Consider the following 23,042-nt stretch of genomic DNA (forward strand, 5'->3'; position numbering starts at 1 on the left):
CATTGTCTGATTGGAAGACTTGAATCTCTGTCTGAAATTGGGTGTAGACTGTTGGAATGTTAACTTTATTTATTATGTTTGTATTCTGCTGAGTTAGGGTCCATTTGGACAAATTAAAGCAATTTTTCTTTTGTTTTTATGTTGTAACTTAAGTAGGGGCATAAGGGTCCTTTCCCTTCTAATTATGGTCGCCCTTTTAGAGATTAAATATTGAAGCGGTGAGAGAAATGTTTTAGTTTCGCTTCTTTTGAGATGTTAGGAAGAGGGTCGAGACTCAAGATCAATGCATCAATGTCTTCTCTATATTTTCATGATGATGGTCCGTCCTCTGTTAGAAAAGCAGGATTTAATTCAATTATTGAATTAGGCTCCTCCGTCTTTTCTCATATGGGTTCTACTCTAAAAGTATCATTTTTAACTCACTGTTTCTCGAGCGCCCAAATATCCAGTTGTCAAGCCCAAGGACTTTGATTATTTTATGAGGGTTCGCATTCACCCACGTTCTCATATGCAACATGTGGGCCCTAATTCCGTTGTATGGCGTCGCCAGCACTGTAGCGGCACTGTAGCAGACTCCAAATCTCTCTCTCCTCTTCTCTCCTCTCTTCCTCTTGTCTTCTCCTCTGTTCAGCTGTTAATATGGTATCAGAGTAGGCCTATGAGCAGATCGAACAAGCTTCGACCGGCTGTCTTCTTCAACTGAGGTCAAAAAAGTGCAGACCTACAACTGGTACAGTTTTTTTTAGTGTTTTTTTCCTTTTCCTTGGTCATGTACCAAGAAGAAACTATGACTCTAGACTGCTGAATGTTTTCTAAGAAGCTGTGAGGTTCGAACCTTTTTTTTCTATGGATCGTGTGATCCCATGTCTGAGAATTCAGATCTGTAGGTCGTGGATGACCTGATCTTTTAACCCTTGTGGTGTAACCATACTGGTTTATGACCCCTCCTAGCAGTCGATGTGTTTGGGGTGTCTGGAAGTTGGTGGAGTGTGACTGCTAGGTCAGATCAGCTCTAAGATCACCCTAAAATCTTGCCTTTTTTGGACAATCTAGGCTGGTTTGTGGTCAGATTGTGTCCAGATTTTAGTGTGTGCATGTGAGCTTCATCCTTGGTGTTTCTAGGACTGTTTGTTTGGTGATAGGAGGGATCGTAAGGTGTGTGTAAGGTCTGAAAGGTGTTTAAATCATGTCCTCTGAGAATTCTACAACTTCAGGAATTTCAGGAGGTCAAAATGGAATGAGTGGGAGGATGGATATGAGTTTCCCCATGGCTGTAATCCCCTTTGATGGACTGAACTATCTTGAATGGTCTAGGGGAATTAAACTTTATATTACTGCTAGAGGAAAAATTGGGTATATTAATGGTAAAATCAAGGAACCAAAGATTGGTAGTGCTGAACATGACAGATGGGACCAAGAAAATAGCATGATGATGTCATGGCTCTTGGTTTCCATGCTGCCACAAGTAAGGAAGACCTTTATGTGGGCTGAAACAGCTTGTGAAATATGGGAACAAGCAAAATCTACATATTCAAAACAGAGACACTATGCAAAGATATATCAATGACAAACAGAATCCTCCACTTGCAAGCAAGGGGAGAGGAGTCTCTCAATGTACTATTCAGACTTGACATCAATTTGGAAGGAACTGAATCATTATCAAAACGTGAATTGGAAGTGCGATAAGGATGCAAAGGCCTACAAATCACTTGTTTCCCCGCAACGGGTATTTGCCTTTCTTTTGGGGATGAATCCTACAAATGAATCCATGAGGGTACAAATCTTAGGAAGTAAGAACCTACCTTCAGTCCAAGAAGTTTATACCCTAGTTTAGTCTGAAGAGAGCAGAAAGTGTAATGAATTGTACAGAAGGGGAACCGATTGCACTAGCTGTCCGAGGGGGTACAAGTTCAAATGTTGGAGGTTCTTTTAAAAAGGGAGATTCACAGAAGAGAGTGAATGACAAAGACAAACTTTGGTGCACTCACTGTCAAATGTCCAGGCACACTAAAGACACATGTTGGGATCTTCATGGCAAGCCGAAATGGGCTCAAGAATTGACTAAGAATTCTGATCTGAGTAAGAAGCCAACCCAGCAAAGTCAAAAGAAATATAACTCAGCAAATGTGGCATCTCAATAGACTAGTCCCATGGTACCCCAAGAGTGACACTCTGGTTCTGACCGCAAGGAAGAGATCAACTCCTTTCGTGACCACTTGGAATTATATGGTAAGACACTTTGCCAAATGGATTCTGGCCCTACTCCTTCTACCTCCTTTGCGTCTACATCAAGTAACAATGCCACTGCCTTCCATGTGTCATCATTTGATTCCCCTTGGATAATTGACTCTGGAACCTCAAACCACATGACTGGTAAGTCAAATTTATTTCAGGCATATAACCTCCTCTCTAGGAGAGATAAGGTGAGACTAGCTATGGGTCTTACTCCACCATAGCCGATCAAGGAACCATCTCCCTTCCTCTTGGTCTTACCCTCTCTAATGTGTTGCATGTTCCTAAGTTAACTATCAATTTACTCTCCATTAGCAGTATTACTCATTCCTTGAATTGTTCAGTGACCTTCTTTCCATTTTTGTGTGTGTTTCAGGATTTGACCTTGGAGAAGACGGCTGGTAGAGGAAGCATGGTGGATGGCCTCTACATGTTGGAGAATAAAGTTGGTCTTGTGGCTACAAAGTCTTTAAGTTCTTCTAGTGAGAGTCATGCCTACTTATGGCATAATTGTCTTGGTCACCTTTCGTTTGAGTCTTTAAAACTTATGTTTCCTGAGTTGTTTAAGTCTTTGTTAGTTAGTAAATTGCAGTGTCATGCATGCCTATTGAGCAAACATTATAGAAATTCCTTTCCTTTAAGGAATAAAAGATCTGAATTTCCTTTTCATACTGTCTATTCTGATGTTTGGGGCCCTATTTCTCTACCTACTGAGACTGGATATAAATATTTCATTACTTTGATCGATGACTACTCTAGATATACTTGGGTGTATCCTATGCGATCCAGAGATGAAGTGCCAAAGATTGTGAAAAACTTTCAACGAATGGTTTTCACTCAATTTCAAACTGAAATTCACATTTTCCAGTCGGACAATGCAAAAGAGTACTTCCATAGTGATCTCATAGAGTTCTTCGCTTCGTGTGGATCTCTTCATCGAAGCTCTTGTGATAGGACACCTCAACAAAACGGTGTTGCTGAAAGGAAAACGTCATCTACTTGAGGTAGATCGTGGTTTATTACTTCATATGAATGTTCCGAAACGTTTTTGGATGGATGTTGTTATGTGTGCTGCATATATCATCAACTGTATGCCATCTCGGTTACTAGAGTATAAGGCCCCACATCAACTCTTGTTTCCTACAACTCCGTTGTCCCCCATTCCAATGCGTATCTTTGGGTGTCGTTGCTTCGTTCATGACTTGTCTCCTACTCGCAGTAAACTCGATCTCCGTACCACTCCTTGTGTTTTTCTTGGTTATCCGTTATCTCAAAAGGGTTACCGCTGCTATGATCTTGCTTCACGCAAGTACTATGTCTTATAGATGTATCGTTCTTTAAGAGTCAACCCTTCTTCTTGGTTTCTCTTTAGGGGGAGTGTAGGGTTGAGGAGAAACACACTCAGGTTCAACTACCTCCTCTTCCCGACCCTTCTCCATTTCGGGTCTTTCTTCGCCGCCATAAGAGCCAGCAGAGTTCAAGAGCCGTGGAACCTGAAATATGCAACCAATACCATCGAACTCTCCAGAGGTTGATCCTCCTCATCAGCCAAGTATACTTGTTCCCATTGATATGCCTGAATCTCTTTAACATTGATCCTCCTGTTGTTAATGATCTTGATGTTCCTATTGCTAAGAGAAAGGGTGTTAGGTCTTGTACTACTAATCATCCTATCTCTCATTTTGTGTCCTATGATCATATTTCACCTTCATACCATACATTCCTTTCCTCTATTGACAGTGTCTCTGTTCTTAAGAACGTGGCAGAAGCTTTATCCAAATCTGAATGAACAGATGCAATGAAGGAAGAAATTAATGCCTTACACAAAAATGGCACTTGGGAGTTAGTGGATCTTCCTGAAGGGAAGGAACCAGTGGGTTGCAAGTGGGTATTCACAGTAAAGCATAGAGCTAATGGTTCAATAGAAAGATACAAAGCTAGATTGGTGGCCAAAGGGTTTACACAAGTGTATGGAGTAGACGATGCAAAGACCTTTGCTCCAGTAGCCAAGATGAATTCAATCAGAATCCTCCTCTCACTGGCAGCTAACCTTGATTGGGAACTTCATCAGTTGGATATCAAGAATACAATCTTGAATGGTGACCTAGAGGAAGATGTTTACATGACTCAACATCCAGGTTTCTGTGCCAAAGGTAGTGAGCAGAAGGTGTGCAAGTTAAAAAAATCTTTATATGGGTTGAAGCAATCACCCCGGGCCTGGTTTAGTAGGTTTCATTTAGTAGTGCAACAGACAATGCCAATTAGATCATACTTTATTTTTGAAAAAAGGTGAAGGGAAAATTGCAGCTTTAATTGTCTATGTTGATGACATAGTAATCACAGAAGACTGGAAGACTGAAATACAGAAGCTGAAGAAATTCCTAGCCATCAATTTGAGGTGAAAGATCTAGGCCCCTTACGTTATTTTCTTGGAATTGAAGTTGCCCGCTCAAAAAGGGGCATCTTTATTTCCCAAAGAAAATATGTACTAGATCTATCAGAGGATACAGGCAAGTTGGGAGTGAAACCAATTGATTCACCCATTGAACCCAACCATCAGCTAGGAGACAGTCAGAGGGAGTGTTTGAAAGATATAAAGAAGTTCTAGAGACTTGTAGGGAGACTCTTATATTTGTCTATGACCAGACCTGATATTGCCTATACAGTGGGTGTTCTTAGTCAGTTCATGCATAATCCTAAGACAACTCACTTTGAAGCTGCAGAAAGAATCCTTAGATACCTCAAGAAGTTCCCAGGAGATGGTTTGATTTTCCAAAAACATGGGCATTTGAAAGTGGAGGTGTATACAGATGTTGATTGGGCAGGGGCAATCGATGACAGAAAATCTACCAGTGGGTATTGTACCTTTGTGGGAGGAAACCTAGTCACCTGGAGAAGTAAGAAGCAAAGTGTGGTGGCTAGATCCAGTGCTGAGGCAGAATACAGAGCCATGTCTCATGGAATTGCTGAAATGATGTGGATAAAAAATTTGTTAGGAGAGTTGGGTTTTGCAGTTAACAAACCTATGTCACTCTATTGTGACAACAAGGCTGCTATCGACATTGTTGCTAATCCAGTCCTCCATGATAAAACAAAACATATTGAAGTGGACAAGCATTTTATTAGAAAAAAACTTGTGAGCGGAGAAGTGTGCACTCCTTATGTTAGTTCAGGGGAACAACTTGCAGACATCTTTTTATTTTTTTATGAATAACTTGCAGACATCTTCACCAAGGGCCTTCAACACGTACGACATAATAATTTGTGTGACAAGTTGGGCATGATTGACATCCATGTCCCAACTTGAGGGGGAGTGTCGGAATGTTAACTTTATTTATTATGTTTGTATTCTGCTGAGTTAGGATCCATTTGGACAAATTAAAGCAGTTTTTTCTTTTGTTTTTTATGTTGTAACTTACGTAGGGGCATAAGGGTCCTTTCCTTTCTAATTATGGTCGCCCTATATATATTAATATAAGTTGGCGCCGTCAGCACTGTAGCGGCACTTAGCAGACTCCAAATCTCTCTCTTCTCTTCTCTTCTCCTACCTCTCTTCTCCTCTATTCAGTTGTTAATACCATCCGTTGAAAAACTTTCACAAGCTTAGGAACTTCTTCTCGTGAGTGCATAGGGTTCACCCAAGTGAATCGAGAAAAATCATCAATAAAAGAGAGAATATTTGTAGCCATTCTCAATTGGAATATTCACAGGTCCCTAAACATCAGAGTACACAATGTGGAAAGGAAAATCCGATATTTTATTATGTAAAGGAAATGAAGTTCTACGATGCTTGCTTAGTTGACACACTTGACACTGAAAATCATTGACAGTAACAAACTTAAATAAATCTAGAAATAAGTACTTCAAAAACTTAAAAGACATATGACCCAAACGATGGTGCCACAAAAAAACTTGACTATTACTAGACTCACTCGAAGACTGTAAGACTGCAAGACCAAGTTTATTCTCTAGCACATAGAGGCCATCAACCATGTTCCCTCTACCAATCGTCCTCCCAAAAGCCAAATCTTAAAAAACACAAGAATCGAGAAGGAAAGTTACTGAGCAGTTCAAGGCATGTGTAATACTACTAATGGATAACAAATTAATGGGAATTTTTGGGACCTGCAAAACATTTGATAATGAGAGACCAAAAGGTAAAGATATAGATCCTCGACCAAAAATGGAGAAGGATCCAACAGCTAACCTCACTTTATATTTTCCAAAGAGAATGATTGAAACAAAGTTGACTTACCAGTCATATGGTTGGAGGCACTAGAGTCAATAATCCATGGGACTCCAGGGTATCAGTAGACACATGAAAAGCAGAGGCTAAGTTACCTGAGGAAGAGGCAAAGGAGGTAGAAAGTGTGGATTTGGAATTTGCTTGTCTGATAGTCCTACCATACTGCTCCAAATGGTCACAGAAGGAGCTGATAATATCCTCCTTGGGATCAAACTAGAGGGACAATCCTAAGACTCATGCGAGGCAAGGTTGATTGAGGTGAACTTCTGGGTTGGCTTCTTGTTCTGTTCTTGAGCTGATTTCTTGCTGAGTTCCTGTGCCCATTTTGGTTTTCCATGCAGTTCCCAACATGTCTCATGTGTGTGTCAAGACTTATGGCGGTGAGTACACCACAATTTATCCTTATCATCCACCTTTTTCTGATTTTCCCCATTTCTTGTTGAATTGGTGTTACTTCGTACGGTTAAAGCTATGGTCTCCCCCTCAGGAGGATTCATAGCAGACCTCCTACTTTCCTCAGGCTGAACTAAAGCATACACCTCTTGGACAGACAGGAGATCTTTGCTGCCCAAAATTTGTACCCAGATAGGCTCATACATGGAGTAAAGGCCAAGAAGGATAGCAAACACCCGTTGCTGGGAGACCAACTATTTGTAGGCCTTGGCATCTTTCTCACTCTCCCATTCAATGGTTTGGTAGTAGTCCAATTCCTTCCAGAAGATGTGAGCGCATAGTAGGCTGATAAACTCCTCTCACCCTGCTTGCATATGGAAGATTCTGCCTGTAGCTGATAAATCCTTGCATAGTGTCTCTTTTCTGAGTATGTTGCCTTGGCTTGATCCCAAATTTCCTTTGCTGTCTCAGCCCACATGAAATTTCGCTTGAAAGATGGCAGCATTGAGGTCAAAATCCAAGACATTATCATGCAATTTTCCTGGTCCCACTTATCATAATCAGCAATACCAGCCTTAGGTTCCTTTGTCTTCTCAGTTATATATCCAGCCTTACCCCTGGCAGTAATGTACAGTCGCATCTCCTTGGACCAAGCTAAATAATTTCTGCCGTCCAAGGGGGTAATGGTCATAAAAAAGTTTAGGGTTTCATAACCACCAGATATCCCTCCTTGATGTGAGGTGGTTTCCGAAGTTGCAGAACCTTCAGAATTCATGGAAGCCGAATGTAGGCAGCACACACAAGCTTATTACAGTCCTTACCCAACTAGGCTAACACAAAAAACTGCTAAATCAGAGCACAGACCTTGCTGTCACAGATATTCACAGATCTGATAGGTCCCTTCTTAAGGCAATACGAACTACAGAACACATTTAAAAAAGGTTGCTGCACTCTGTCAATCGAACCAGGTCACTTATGACCTACCGAGGTTCCTCAAACATGAAGATTGTTGGGTCTTCACACCCACAAAGAGGGACAAACTCCCTTTATACCATTCAGTCGAGCAGAACAACTTAACCAGTTCTTGGTTTCAACACCAAGAACTAAAAAAAAAGTGATTTTAACTTCTGTCCATACTCAGTCCAGGGGTCTATAGTTTCCAACTCGGGAACAAACAAAAAACCACAGAAAGAGAACACCGACCTCTTAAGTAGACTCAATCAGCCATCCACTGATCTCTGGGTGCCATATGAATCAGTTGCAGTCCAAGAAACAGGGGCAGGAACTGGAACGAACAGTCTTTAGATGGAGCTCACACTTGTCTCTCCCATTCTCAGTCCAGAGGAGCAAGGAAGAGTTTTGAATAGTAGGAGAGGATTTACAGAGCACTGTCCTGCTCTGATACCATGTTTTAATCAATAGAACAGTGGGTGAAGAGAAGAGAAGTGGAAGAGAGAAGAAGAGAAGAGAGAAAGAGAATGAGAGAGACTCAAGATGGTGCTGGCAGCGCCAGCCTTTTTTATTATATATACTAGGGCAACCGTACAACTTTAAAGAAAGGAGAAAAGACTAAAGTGCCCCTTGTGGCATACACCTAATATTACATCAGATACTTATAGATATATAACTCTTAAAACATCTTAAAAGATTGGCATTTTTTAACAAGTTATATCACAAAAAGATCTACACGTGTTAGAGATTTAATTAAATATGGCAAAAATAAGCCTTGGGAAATGACATTTAGCTTTAAAAGCTAGATACAAATGTATCATATAAATATATTAAATGGGACACCTACAACTTGTATTTGTGCCCAAGATTTTTGGAAATGACGAGGCATATGCTTGCTTTTTTGCTTGGTAAGCATATCCTTGTTTCAGGGCTGCAAAGGTATCCAATTGTCCATATTCGAATTTGAATTCAATCCCATTGAAGGTGATCTAAATTCGACCTATTTATAATTGGATCAAATATGGATCCACCCCTACCCAATCTGACATAATCTGATTTAATTTGACTAAAATACATATGCTCATATATACTTACAATTTATATCATATCTATTAGTAAAGTTGACTTGAATGTTTTTACTAAATTGTTATAGGTTCAAGTTTCACACAAGTAATTTTCAATTCATTTTATTCGTGAAATACAATATCAAGGTCATTTCTAGTTCATTTTAATAATAATGTATAATATTTTGATCAGTTTTAATTTAATTTATTTATACCATTCAATATCTGATTGCAATCCAAATTCAATTTGATTCTGGTATACATCTGATGGATGAGATTCAATTCATATTTGAAAGACAAATCAAATTTGAATTTACCTATATCAGATTCTGTTTGCCTCCCTTATCCATATTTAGGCATCATAGAGTGCAATAAGGCTGTATAATGATGATGATGATGATGATGATGATGCCATAGCCGACCCCATGTAGTTGGGATAAGGCTTAGATGGTAATAATGATGGTGATGAGAAGGCTAATAAAATGCTCTAAAAGGATTAGGAGGAGGCGAAAAAGAACCTAGGTTCAAGTAGTGACAAAAAAATTAAATAGATCATTCTTCAACAGAAAAAAGTGGAATTAAATATGGCTTAATGGAGGAACATGAACTATTCTACAAACCCTACTTTAGGTTGGATAAGGCAAATGACGATGGTTATGATTTATCATGGTAATATTTGTATCTTGAATATTGGGAAGCCAAATATCATTTCTCTGGACTCCCCCAGGAGGAACGTCAGGGACAAGAACCCCAGCCATGATTATGGCTATATCATGTTTCTCATAATGTAGAATATCTTGGCAAGTTTTAACAAAAAGAACACCACAGTGAAGAACTATGAAGTAGTTGAGCGAATGTAAGTGATATTTACCTGAGGTAACGAGATGATGATTTGCCAAGGTGAAGACTGCATACTATCAGATTGGCCAAGGTTTCAGCATCCTTTGCATCCTGAAAGGGGAAAAAGGATAACAAAAAACCATAAATTTATCCTCCTTACAATTTACAAGTTAACAAGCAAAGAAGACAAATCTCTTGCCAACTTTTATGTATAAAAGAATCAGAGAAGAAGAAAACTTGATAGATAAGGAAAAAACAAAAAAAACTTGCTTTGTTTAGTGCTTCAAGCAATAGAGACTCAGCTTCATCAAAACGCCCCATGTGCATGCAACAGATAGCCTTCCCATTCAAGATCATCCCTGTCATTGGAAATTTCTCAGAGAAATCTTGGAATATGAGATATGCTTCCTGTATCTTCGAACCACCCTGATGCCATGGAACAATATATAATCAAGAAGATGCCAGTTTCTCAGTTCCAAGGATACCATGTCAAAAGTAACTTTACCACTGCTAAATTTAGCCATGCATTTGCTAGTTGAGTCAGAGTATGGTCCTCATCAATTTGTAGCATGATCTTTAGCTGTTTCTCTGCATAATCAGATCTATGCATCTTAAGGTATATTTGAACATTCAGCGCATGCCTGTATATAATAAAATAGCTTGTATCAAGAATTAAGAAACCAACAAGATCAAACGGTATTTTGTATGACCTTCATTTGATGCAATTATTGGGATTTGGAAGCATTACGGTAGCACAGATAAAGTAATTAATATACAAGTAAACCTAAAAAAGATACATATTTTATCAACAATTTGTACTTCAGAGTTCTCAGAAGACATCCACGTGACCTCATTTCAAGCAGGGACCAAGAGAATTATTTGCATAGGAACTAAAGTTGGTCATAAGTCACAAAATCATTAAGTATTTGGCTAAGCATATTTTAGGTTTACTTTCAAAAGCTCATCTAGACAACTAAATGAGAGGGCTTTACAGTTATGTTATGGAAAAGCAACTATTTACTCTGAACAGAGAACAACCCTTGTAGTATCCCTGTGGAAAAAAAAAACATCTATTTTTCCAGTACAGCATCAGAAAGAATAAAAGAAATCTCAAAGTAGTTGAAGAAAAGGTGAACAGTGCTTGTTTATCCCAGCTAATAAAGTCAGTGGCTGTAGTTCCTGCTGACCCTATGTGTTTTAATGATAACAAACTCATTGAGAGTACTGATGGTGTGACTAAGTAGGCAGCTATCTTGTGAAAGCTTTTATAAGCCTAAACTGAATAAGTATGCTAACAAAGATGAAAAAGTGGAAGCTTTGCTGAGTCAATTGCCTGAGCCTCATGATTTTATCACCATCACCAAATCTCTCCAACCGAGGAAGTTCCAACAAATCAAGCATGACAAGGCTACCAAAGAACTCAAAGAATTAGAGTTGCTCTAATTGGTTATCTGCTAAAACAACTCACTAAGGAGGAAGACTATATCAAGTTGTGCAAAATTGCGTTAGTGTGGTTTATAGTCCTGACCACAAGGGATTTCTTTGTTATGATCCCAAAGCCCATCGTATTAGGATTTCTCACAATGTCATCTTTCTTGAGCACATGTCTTTCTTTGAGCACATTGTTAAATTTCTTGCTCCTTCTGTTTCTTTGTTGAACAACTTTGACTCTACAAATCCTCCAAATGCTCCGACGTCACCCGTGCAGCAACTTCAGACCTACTCCAGTAAACAATGGTCTACATCAACTCCTATGCCCCTTCCATCTTCTCTGACATCAGATCAAGGTTCAAAATTTCGTCACTTATTGGCCCATATTGGCCGATATGTATTGTATCAGGAGCACCCCGATACGCCCCTACAAAGGGTGTACCGGGGTTTTGACCGGTTCAGGGGTGGAGGAACCTTAAACCGGCCCCCTGAACCGGATTTGAAAAAAAATAACAAAAAAGTAAAAAAAAAAGGTCTAATACTGCCCGATACGCCCTTACCGGCATATCAAGCATATCGATATTTAAAACCTTGCATCAGATGTTGATCCAATTACCTCCAAGCTCTTCTACATGACATACTACAAGAGTCACCACCATCGGTTCTTCTCGTTGCAGACAATGTCAATGCAATCAAAATTGCTTCTAATCCTGTCTCCCATGAGCGCACAAAGCACAATGAAGTTGATTGCCACTTCATTCGCGATCTTCTTCAAGATGGCACTATTTCTCTTCCCCACGTGTCCTCTGGCCTCCAATTTGCTGATCTTCTGACAAAGGCGATGACTCTGGCATGACATCTATTCCTTATGGACAAACTGATGCTCATTCCTTGGCATCAGTTTGAGGGGGAGTGTAGAGATAAAGAGAGTTAGCCGAGGAGGATATTTTTGTAACTTTACTTCTTGATGTATTTTATTTTTCTTGTGCACTATTCCTTTTGTACAATAAGGACTTTTTGGTCCTTTTACAGATTAATATAAATATCTTTTCTTAGGGTGTTGATCAGTCTATTTGACACCCACAAATCTGTGGTTGTCTCTTTCTTCCTCTGGTTTTACAGACTCAGATCAGACTCTGGCATTGGCTTCCATATCCCATTTCTTTGATTCTTGGATAAGAACCACCTCTGGTTTTTCCCTTCTCAGAACATCCTGAACCATTCTTATTTATCAAGAAAAATATCCTTAACCATTCTTCTTTTCCTTGCACCTCCTAAGCCCCTAATATTCCAACAAACTATTTCATTTATAAACCCTTTCTCTCCCTTGCTTCTCTTCTATGCTGTTCTGTTCTGTTCTGATCATCTTCCTTCTCCCTTCCTATTCCTTCCACTATAAACCTTATCAAAATTTATATCACACTTAAATCTTTCAACTTCAGTCCTCTTACTCCTGCCTTTTCCTTTCATTTCTCCTTTCTTTCTAGTACAGACCATGGCCTCCTTATTTTCATTTCCAACCCCAAACTTTCAAAAAAAAAAATCCTTCACCATATCTCCTATCTCAATTTCATTAAGCTGCTCCGTTGGGCCTATACCTTGGTTCTCAGTTTCCATCCTTGGTTGAGAAGTGTTAACCTCCTTAACCAAGTCACCTTCCTCCCAGCTATTAAGTTTTATTTTATCAATTGCCAAATTAACTACCCCAATTGTCCATCTTCATCCTTTCTATGTTACTTAGAGACAGCCTCCCTGTATGTGCAGAGGTAAGACTGCGTACATCTATCCCTCCCCAGACCCTGCATTGGCAGGAACCTCATGCACTGGGCTGCACTTTTTATCCTTTCTGTGTTAAGCTATTACATTTTATTTTATCAATTCCACATTAACTTCCCCAATTTTCCATCTTCATCCTTTCTACTCACAGACTCTCCTTTCCTTTCACTATCATAGCCCATGGTGGCTTTATGTGGTGGTAGGTTCCGGATTATCTGCAATGCAAACATCAGAAGGAGAAAAATCATACACAAAAATTAAGTGCTCATTACCTCAGGACTCGTGATACAGGCAGATAGGGAAAACAATAATGGTGTTCACTAGCTGGTCACCCACTTGCATTGCTGCCCAAAACAAAAAGGGAAGCACCAATAGACATGGCCCATGCAGGTTTTCAGAGATGAATATGTTAGATGCTCATTCTACATGGTTGTCAAGACATCTCCCAGGCAACAAGGTACAATAGGTTGGCACCTTGCCCAAATTTCGTGGCTTGTTTATAAAAGCCAATGACATAGGTGACAAAAATCATAGGCACCTTATTGTAATATTATTACTATAGCTACATATTAGTATTATGTTTGTTAATAAATTCTATAAGACTTTACCATTGAAACATAAGAGATCCAAGGGTTTTAAGAAGAGATTAATAAAAAAAAAAAAAAGAGAAGGATAAAGAGTTTTCTTCTTTTTTTTCTACAATTTCTCTCTCTTACATTAAATGGAAAAGGACTTTGCTATTTTTATTTCCCTTTCTGTTTACTCTCTCATTAAGCTTTTTTATTATGATCAAATTATAGCCTTTTTTAGTTCCTGTTAATTTTTTAGCATGAAATTGCTCTATTAAATACTTATTATTTTATAGTGTTGTGTTTAAAATATTAAATTTGATTGATTTAAAATGCAATTGTCTTCCCAAGAAATACAAGGTTTACAAGAGAAGGGGTAGCAGTCTTACAAAGAGGACGGTCGATGATGCTGCTGGTAAGGATTCCTGGGTTGATTCTAATCCGGATAAGCAATCGGGGACTCGATAGCAGGAGGAAGCAATAAAGAACTTTTCTGATTCCACTGTAAGAGATTGCGATAAAAACATTGAGAGGAAGGTGGAGGATTCAGGAAGTATCTCCATTCAGGAAGCGGCTAAAAAAAGATGTAGAGATTGGCAAAAGTCTGGATCTGTTTTTCTTGGATGGCAAGGAATTTGCTAGAAAAGCCTTTGAAGAGTTTGAGAGGAAGAAGATAGAAGAAACTCTGAAGAAAAAGGACAAGGGAGGTGAGAAGTGGGATGAAGATGACGACGGTCAGGAGAGGTTTGAAGAGGAAGATTAGGGCCCTGGTCCCACTAGGATTGCTGTTGCTCGTATCACAGTCAGATCAGTAGTGAAAGCTGTCCAGTTTGATTTCTAGAGGTGTTGTCCTTTTTTTATTTTTGAGTCTTGTAGTTGGTGGAGGTTCTAAGTCAGCAGTCATGTTTTCTCTCAGGTGATTTCTTATCACCCTCCTTATGTATTCTTCTTTTTATTTTAATGAAATTTTTATTTTACTTTTCAAAAAAAAAATGCTATTGTCTTCTAGAAAAAATGATTTGCTATATCTTGAGAGGAATATCAATGTTATTAGAAAGGAATACTTATATTTTTTTCAATTTAAATGCATGCTTATTGGTATAAAAAATGAAGGAACCAATGTAGAATTTAGTTACTGTTTGTAAAATTCTATCATTTAGGCAACTAGGTGCACCACCATTGCTTACAATATTTTGAATGCCTTGACAACCATGATAAGGCCCTTATGATAGTTAAGCCTACAACTCTACATTTTAAGTCCCAAAACAATGTATGTCAATCTGCAGCATTGGTTTAATTTGGGAAAAAAAATCCAGTACGTAAAAATTTACAATAAAACAAAAAAAAACTAAAAAAATACAAAGAACTCATTAAACCCATGAATCTTATAGAAGTAACCATAATCACCATATTTGATGAAGCCAATCTTACTCTAGCAGCATATATGAAGACCTAAAATAACATATCATAAAAACAGGGCCTGAAGGGTGGGCAAAAAGATTGATCAGTGATAGGGAAAGAAAATAAAACAGTGTACATGTTTGGGAATATCAAGGGTGAAGAGGGAACAACAAAAAGACAATATTGAGGGTGACCATACATAAAAAGAAACAATCTCATCATAAGCTTGAGATGTCACAGTAGAATAATTCACATGCACTAACAATGAATAGAAGATAAAAAAAGAAAAAAATAATGAATCCTAGTAAAAGCCATCTGAAGCCTTAGGCAGTATGCAGTAGGCACTACATCAAATAGGTCTGATCATTGGCTTCCAAATAGAAAACCTCATTTATATGGTTCCCTCATCAGACAACTGCTAACAGGCTTTGCCAAGGGAAGCATTTTGAGTATAGACTACTGACTTGTATTCAAAAGGTTGGAGCTACCTTGCCAGGTTTTGTATTCATGATGCATTTTGTGCAATCTCCATTTGATTCTTTCAGTCTCTTTTGAATTGTTGTTCTGTCAGATCATTGTAGGGATTGAAGTTTCTAAATCCTCTTCTATGTGACCTTATTGGAGAGAGTTGATAATCACGAAACTGCCTTTACATCATGTAGAATTTAAACAACCATCGCTACCAATAGTAGATATATTTGATGGCTCCATATGCCCTTATCATCTTAGCTCTACAATTACTGACATTATCATCTGAGCCTCAATGGTTTGAATTACTATTATTGTTCTTCTATGTTCCAACCAGTGCTCACAAGACATAAAATTTTCATAGACAGGAAGATACAATAATAGGGAAGATAGAATGTCTCACCATAAACCATGTCTTGCTAACAAGAATCACACTTACTACCACCAGGGAAATTAAATAAATGAACAGTTTTAAAGAATAAAGCAACGGAAAATAAGACAGAAAATAAAATTTTAGTCCCATTTCTGTTCAAATTCTTCCAAAACATCATTCTAAAAAATACCAAGAAAAATAGCAACAATTCATGTGGTCATGGTCATGCATGGAGAAATTGCCCGTGTTAGAAAAATCACAGCAGTAAGCGGCATAAATAAGGCTAAATAAGACTAACAGTTCCATAGTTCCTCCAGCGTTAGTATGTTTCAGAGCTTCATTGTAGTCCTGCTCATGCATATATATAATTCCTGCAATTAGCCGTAAGGTAGGGTTGCTTCCAATGGCGGCATCTTTTAACAGCTCTTGAAGCCTCAAAATTGTATTTTCCTGCTCAATTCGTAACGAATATTCACTATCTAGTAATCCGTTTCAAATGCCATAGTCCATTTGTAATAAGAATAAGTGATATTGATCAAAATTGTAAAGCCAAAGTTCTACTCAGTAAAAAATATTAAAAAGATGCATTAAAGAAGAGAGAGAGAGAGAGAGAGAGAGAAAAAAGAGAGAGAGAGATCACAAGTCCATTGATAGATACAGTGAAAAACACGAGTTTCCATGATTTGAACAATTATTAATTGGGATCAACTTTCAGGCCAAATTGCATTACAAAAATGTTTCAAAATCTCTAGTTCTTAATATGTGTGATGGATTGGATGAAGGAACCGACCTTGTTTTCGGAACCAGAGAGATACAAAGCGAGCAATTTGACCACCTGCAGAGGCGTTGGCGCAGATGAACCGATCTCATTGATCACGAGCTACACACAGATTCAAACATACAAGTGGAAAAACACTGACACATTGAAAGCCAAAATTGCTCAAATTTTCAAGTAACTGCAATAGTTTGGAGACAGAGGAGAGAAATAACCTGATAACTTCCAAGAGCAATGTAAGACCTGTAAACGAGGCAGTCTCTCTCGACAGCGTCACCTGAAGGGAGATGGGGAATATCACTGTTATTAATGGTAGCCTGGTAGGCTCCCAAATAGAAGTTGTTTCGGAGTGCAAAGAGATGGTCTGGAGCGGCCATGGCTGATGTGCTTTCTTCTTTGGCAGATCAGAAATCTTAACCAACAGAGAGGTAGAGATTTGCTGGAGTTACAGTTGGCTGGGCATTGCGAATTTGTAATTCGTGTGCGAGAGATGGTGGTAAGTTACAATGCTTATGCGTACATCCTCGAAGATACGCACTAGCAGTCAGTACCAATCCTGAACCGTTGGATGTAGTTCCATGGTGGGGCAGTGGAATTGAATAATGAGATGAAAAATCGTTCGACCGAATGACCTGATTCCTGAATGGTCAGGGTTTAGGGATGGCAATTTTTTTCATTTTCTCTGATTTCTGTGGAGATCCGTCTCGAATGGGGAAATGATGGGGATGATATTTGTTCTGCGGGAACGGGGATAGCACTTCCCACGAAGTGGGATCTCCACTAATATATATGTATCTATAGGTTATATATGTAAATATATAAACATACATCTATATTATGGTTGAATATGTTTTAATATGTAAATGATAATTATTTTATTTTTGTTTTTTAAAATAAAATTAAAAACAAAAAATAAAATGGTTAGCATTATAAAGAATTAGGGGGAATGGGGATCCCCACAAGGATAGGGATCCCTAAGGGGATGGGGATGGAGGTAACCTTGTCCCCGTTAGCGGGGACAAGGACGGGGATGGGAATTTTCGTAGGGACTAGGATGGGGAGAGGCTCCCCGTTGCCATTCCTACTAGGGTTGCAACTTGGCTAGGTTGGTTAGGCAGAATTAAATCTGACCGGTTAATCCAACCGTGATATATTGAACCGTCATCCTAAACCTTAAACCAACCAGAGGACTTCTTTATACTTTTTTTGACAGATAAAAACACTACATTAACTGGGAGGAATATATATATAATTTGTTTCATCTGGAATTCCTGGAGGATAATTATCAAATATAAAAGGGAAATTGTCAAAAACTCATCATGAGTTTTGAACATTTCTCTTAAACTCACCACACCTTTTCAAAACATCTAAAACTCAACATGTCAGTAAGTTTTTATTTTCCAAAACTCACATTCCGTTAGTGCACTGTCAATGTTTCTTAACAAAGGTGTCCATGTCAGCATAAAAAAAAAATTATGACTAAATCACCCTTAAATGGCAAGTTAGAGGAAAAGGGTCTTTTTCATTTTTCATTTTTCTTTACATTTTTCTATTTTCTACCATCTATAAAATCTCCTGTATTTTTTGTTATTTATTTGCAATTTCTGTGTTTTTTCTACAATTTTTATTTTCTGATTTTGTTTTTCAATTTCTATAGTTTTTATAATTTGAAAATAATTTTTTATTTTGTGTGCAATTTCTATAATTTTTTAATATTTTTTGTAATTTATGTATTTTATATTTGAAAATATTTTTTTAAACTTTTTCCTTTTTTTTCATGTCTAAATATTAAAATATATGTATATATTTCATATTTTTCTATGAAGGTTAAAATGGTAATATACTAACAGTCGTTAGTCTCTTTAACGTCAAGTTAATGACAATGTGAGTTTTAAACATTTTAAAAAACTGTGGTGAGTTTAAGAGAAATGCTAAAAACTCATGGTTAGTTTTTGACAATTTCCCAACATAAAATGATATTGCCTATGATTCTTGTTTTGTTGTGCTACTTTATGTGCAGGAATATTAAAGTTGGTCGCCATCAAAAGCCTAAGGCACGACAATGGAGATAAGTTCGGTCCTGAATAGCATGAATCACTAGTTGTGAGTCCGAGAAAATTAGCATATTATATGTGGACATTGGAGAGTTTGGTGCATAGCAAAAAGTTCAGCCTCTTCTATTGAGTAAGCTTCTCTCTTCTTACTACAATACATAGACAATCTAGATTTGGCGATAACACAATATAGCCAAAACTAAATGTAGTTTGATTCATTTTACCAACATTTGTAAATATGATACAGTTTGTACTCAAATTTAGAGTAAGAGGAAGTTTTGGAGGAAGGGTCTGAGTTGTATTTGGTTAATCTTGATAAAAGCATAGGTTGTCAAAAATATTGTTAATTTTCCTAAGAATCCAATGATTAGTCAATATCCTTTCTTGAAAGCATTTTTCATTTATGGAAAACCAAATATAGTAAATAGCCACAAGATACCAACTTAGAATTTGTGTTAACATAACTTTATCATGAAAAATATTTGCTAATGCATTCATGCAATTAATCCAAGAGGAGTGAAAAATAGTATTCACATTGAATTATTGCATGATTCAAATGATTTTAGTTTCTTATGCTTACCATTATGATCGGTAAGTTTCTTTAGTCATGCTCTTGTCAATTTTGTTTAGTCTCAAGTTTTTTAGCTCTTTCCTGGTCCCCTTGGGTGTAGGTTGGAGTGTGAGTTATCCTCTCTGTAGAGTGGTTTTTTTTCCCTCTACGGGATTCTTTAGGGTCTGTTTGATTGCTAAGAAAATTTTATTGAGAAAGGATGGGATCAGAAAAGGAAATTTTATTTTCTCAGTTAAATATAATGTGTTCGTTTGCCGAGAAAATTTTTGTGAGAAAATTCACTTTCTAGTGTTTGTTTTGCAAGAAAATTTTTTGAGCTGATTGTCGCCAGCAATCAGAGACAGAACTTCGGATCGTCGCCAGCAAGATTGGATCCATAAATCCAAAATTGCTAGAGATTTCAACTGTCCTGAGATGGCCGACAACCATTAAGACACGAAATTAACCGTCGTGAGGTAGAGATCATTGGCTTCGTCATCGGCGTCGTCGTAGGATATCCCCGAAATGGTTTTTCAACGCCAATGGACTACCTAGAGACAGAACAGGAAAAAAATAAAAAGCCAAATGGAATGATGGAATCAATTGACATGTACAAAGGGGAAAAATCATGTGATGTTGTAGCAGCCTAGCAGGATAGGCATATGTCTAATTTCAAATTATGAGAAATAGAGATGAAAAAGAAAGAAATGTTGACTAAATGTTTCTTTCAAGGAGAAGATCAGCTAGTTGCATCATATACTATCCTAGAGTACCAACGGTAAATGAAATTCAGGAGAACTTTGTCAAAAAGCAAGCAATCCACCACAAAGTAAATGTGTATAATAGTCCAGGTTTTACAAATCAAAATGAATCAATTATATAATCCAATATTACAAATACCAAGTAGGAAAAAGTGAAAAAAAATTACATACTCTGTTCCTTAAAAAATCCTTCTTGTTCTTTTTTCTTTTGCTTACTCTTCATTGAAAATAGAGAAAAGTTAGAGTTAAATCAAATTTCACAAGGAAAAGTAAAAAGAACAAAGTAGAATGATTTTTTAAGCCATCATCACCTACAACATTAATGAAAAACAAGAATAACAGATTAATGAATCTGAGAACTGAGTTCCGATATTTTCACGAAAGAAATAAAATTTTCAAAAAGAACTTTACTATGAAAAAATTATAGATGAACTAAATTGATGAAAACTTATCATCATTAGGCACATTGCAGCATTGCAAACAAATGGCTAGTCTTGATATCAATTGGGAGAGGACCAGCATAATAATAAAATAAAATTTCCTACTTACATGCATTTTAAACCACATACAGATAAATATCCTTAAATGAAAGTAAATAAACAGAACATACTCCTGATTTGTTAATGTTGAAAATCAAATAACCTTTTGACAATGAGGATTATTAACTCTAAATGAGAAGGAAGTAATTAATTCTTCAAAGTTAATAATGAGAAAGCAATACGCTATTTGCAACAGAACAAACATAAGATAACAGATCGCCAACAGTAAGGAGAGAATGCTTGAAGAACATAAACAGCATCAGCAACATTTTAGCCTTTTCTTTATGGTAGAACAATGACCTGAACCAACTGTGGACCAGCTAACTTCAAAAATGTAGCATTTGTCTGTGCCGCACATGCACGAGTCAATTAAGTATGACAATGTAGATCCATGAAGCTCAAGTAAATGGCATATGAAATTTCAAGAAAAATATCAACATAACTGAAAGCAAATCCTATTATAAATACAAGAACCCAACAAAATAAATGCTAGAACCATCTTTCCAAAAAAGCCAAGACCCATACATTTGACCCACAATGTCATGAAATAGCAAACTATAATTCCTATTCCCAGGAACTTCAGTCTAAAGACTATGAGAATATGTATTTTTGACAAAGTAACGACATTGGCATCATAAAGGGACTGATAGTTTGATGATAGAACTGATATACAACCATAGATGTTAGATCCTATACCTTATGTTATTTTTAAGGATTTTACCATGTATTTGCATTGGAGTGTTGGGATATATTTATCTGGATATTAGTGCGAACTGCCCCCCATTGAGTTGGGATGTATTTATTTGGATACTATTGCGAACTGGCCCCATTTTCATGTATTAACAGGGAATTTACCATATTCTTTTTATTTGATTCACTAGATCAAATTAGCGGTTTCTGATTGTTTAATGAGTCCGTTTAATACAATTTGTATTGCTACCAATTTTCCTCAATCCAGTTGCGGGTTCTTCATTCATTTTAAAACTTTTAGCAAGATGAAGTGAAAGTGTGACTCAAGGTTTCCGTTTACCCAATTATCAAATCATAGGTCAATATGAAAATCTTAAATAGAGATAGAAAGTCACCTCAACAATGTTACCGACTAGGTAGGGGAGTTGTTTGTTGAGTTTGATCTTCTACTGGTTCTCTTTGATCTTCTCCTTCACAGATTCTAACTCCACATTGGTTCTCTGCAACTCTTCCTTCGGTAATCAAAGAACATAAAGATAAAATCAGCAAGGAAAAAAACCCTTAAATCCCTGGAAACCAAAACCAGGAGGTAATCAGAAAACTTCCCCACTTTGAGGACTCGAATTTCGTTGTCAAAAAGACGAGATGCCCTAACGATCGTCCAACGACATGGAAGCTAGTTGGTCATCTTCAAAACCGCTGTCTTCGACCATTGCGGCAGCCATTGAGAAAATAGACGATAGAAGGGAGGCCTCGGGGTTGCAGAGAGAAAGAGAGGAGTCCAAACTTCCAAAGAGTCGAAGTGCTGATAACAGGAGTGGGGGTTCAATACAGATGCGGCACTTCCGGTGGCGACGCTCAGCAGCAGCCTCCTCTGCTAAGGAGTAGGCGAATGAGCGAACAGAGATGAGGTTATGGTTGGGATGCTGGAGGAGGATGTGGTAATGATCAGCGGTGGTGGAAGTGCTGATAACAGGAACAAATGATTAGTGGTGGAGAGAGAGAGGAGATTATCAACTTTTGCTCTAACAAAGCCCAAGTAATTTTCTTAGCGTTTGCTTTTCTCACTGCGACCCCGCTCACTTAATTTTGGGATCCCGCGTCCATCTTCTTTCTCATCCCAAAACACTGTTTACAGTAAACAAACACAAAAAAGAAAGAATAATTCGAGAATATTCCCTTTTCTCATTCCTTTCTTAACAATCAAACAGACCCTTAGGTGAGGCTCTCCTTTTGAGTGGGTCTAGAGTTTTTGTTCTTAGTGGAAGGCAAGGGTCGTCTTTCTGGTTCTAGGACCATGTAATTAGGAGGGTTCTTGGCTTTTGTACACTTTTCTCTCACTAGTCTCTTTCATTCTCTTATTGTCGCTTTAGCCTTAGTACTATTTACGTATGTTGCTGCTTCTTGTCCTTGACAAATAGAGAATCTTTACGAACTACAGCAAGCTGTTATAGAAGGGGTTGACCTAGCAGTTGATGTCCTAGACATTTGGGGATGTCCTTCTCTAGCCCAGTTTGAAGAATGACAGTTTTGTGTTATCAAGTGTCTTTTACCAATGACCGTGTTCCAGTTTCAAGATGTGAAACAAGCTCTTATGGCAGCGTGGAAGATTAACGAAGAACATCTAAGAATTCTTCCGTTCAAAGGAGACACTTTAGGGCACTATTTAAGGAAATGAGTGTGTAGTGAGAACGGGACGAATGGGCCCTAGTGATCTTTATTTCTTTTAAGTAGTGTTTAAAAGTTATATTTCCTAGTTATGGACCTTATGGGCCTTCTTTTATTTATCTCTGTAATGCTAGGCACCCCATTAAGGGCATCAAAGCAATTGTACTCAAACTTAGAATTATTAATAAAAGTGATGAAAAGGGGCTAGAGAGAGAGGTTCGAATTCTTCTATTCTCTCTTCACTTCTTTTCTTCTTCCATG

General features: G+C 37.7%; 1 protein-coding gene across 2 annotated transcripts in view; it reads right to left on the bottom strand.

Annotated features, from left to right (window-relative positions):
- The window catches only part of LOC148862220 (coatomer subunit epsilon-1-like), a 34,772-nt gene extending 17,466 nt beyond the window's left edge, over positions 1-17,306 (bottom strand). Inside the window, exons 1-6 of one of the 2 annotated variants that reach the window (XM_088984696.1) lie at positions 16,735-17,306; positions 16,535-16,624; positions 16,043-16,194; positions 10,232-10,367; positions 9,997-10,152; positions 9,758-9,837 (exon numbers count right to left, since the gene is read on the bottom strand). In XM_088984696.1, coding sequence (XP_088840822.1) covers positions 9,758-9,837; positions 9,997-10,152; positions 10,232-10,367; positions 16,043-16,194; positions 16,535-16,624; positions 16,735-16,896 — 776 coding nt within the window. In that variant the 5' untranslated portion in view covers positions 16,897-17,306. The remainder of the gene's footprint in view (positions 1-9,757; positions 9,838-9,996; positions 10,153-10,231; positions 10,368-16,042; positions 16,195-16,534; positions 16,625-16,734) is intronic. The other variant, XM_088984697.1, reaches the window with a different exon arrangement.
- Positions 17,307-23,042: the final 5,736 nt, after the last annotated feature.

The sequence above is a fragment of the Nelumbo lutea genome, chromosome 4 (assembly GCF_056320005.1).
Source record: "Nelumbo lutea isolate HS-2025 chromosome 4, American lotus-T2T, whole genome shotgun sequence".
NCBI classification, from domain to species: Eukaryota; Viridiplantae; Streptophyta; class Magnoliopsida; order Proteales; family Nelumbonaceae; genus Nelumbo; species Nelumbo lutea.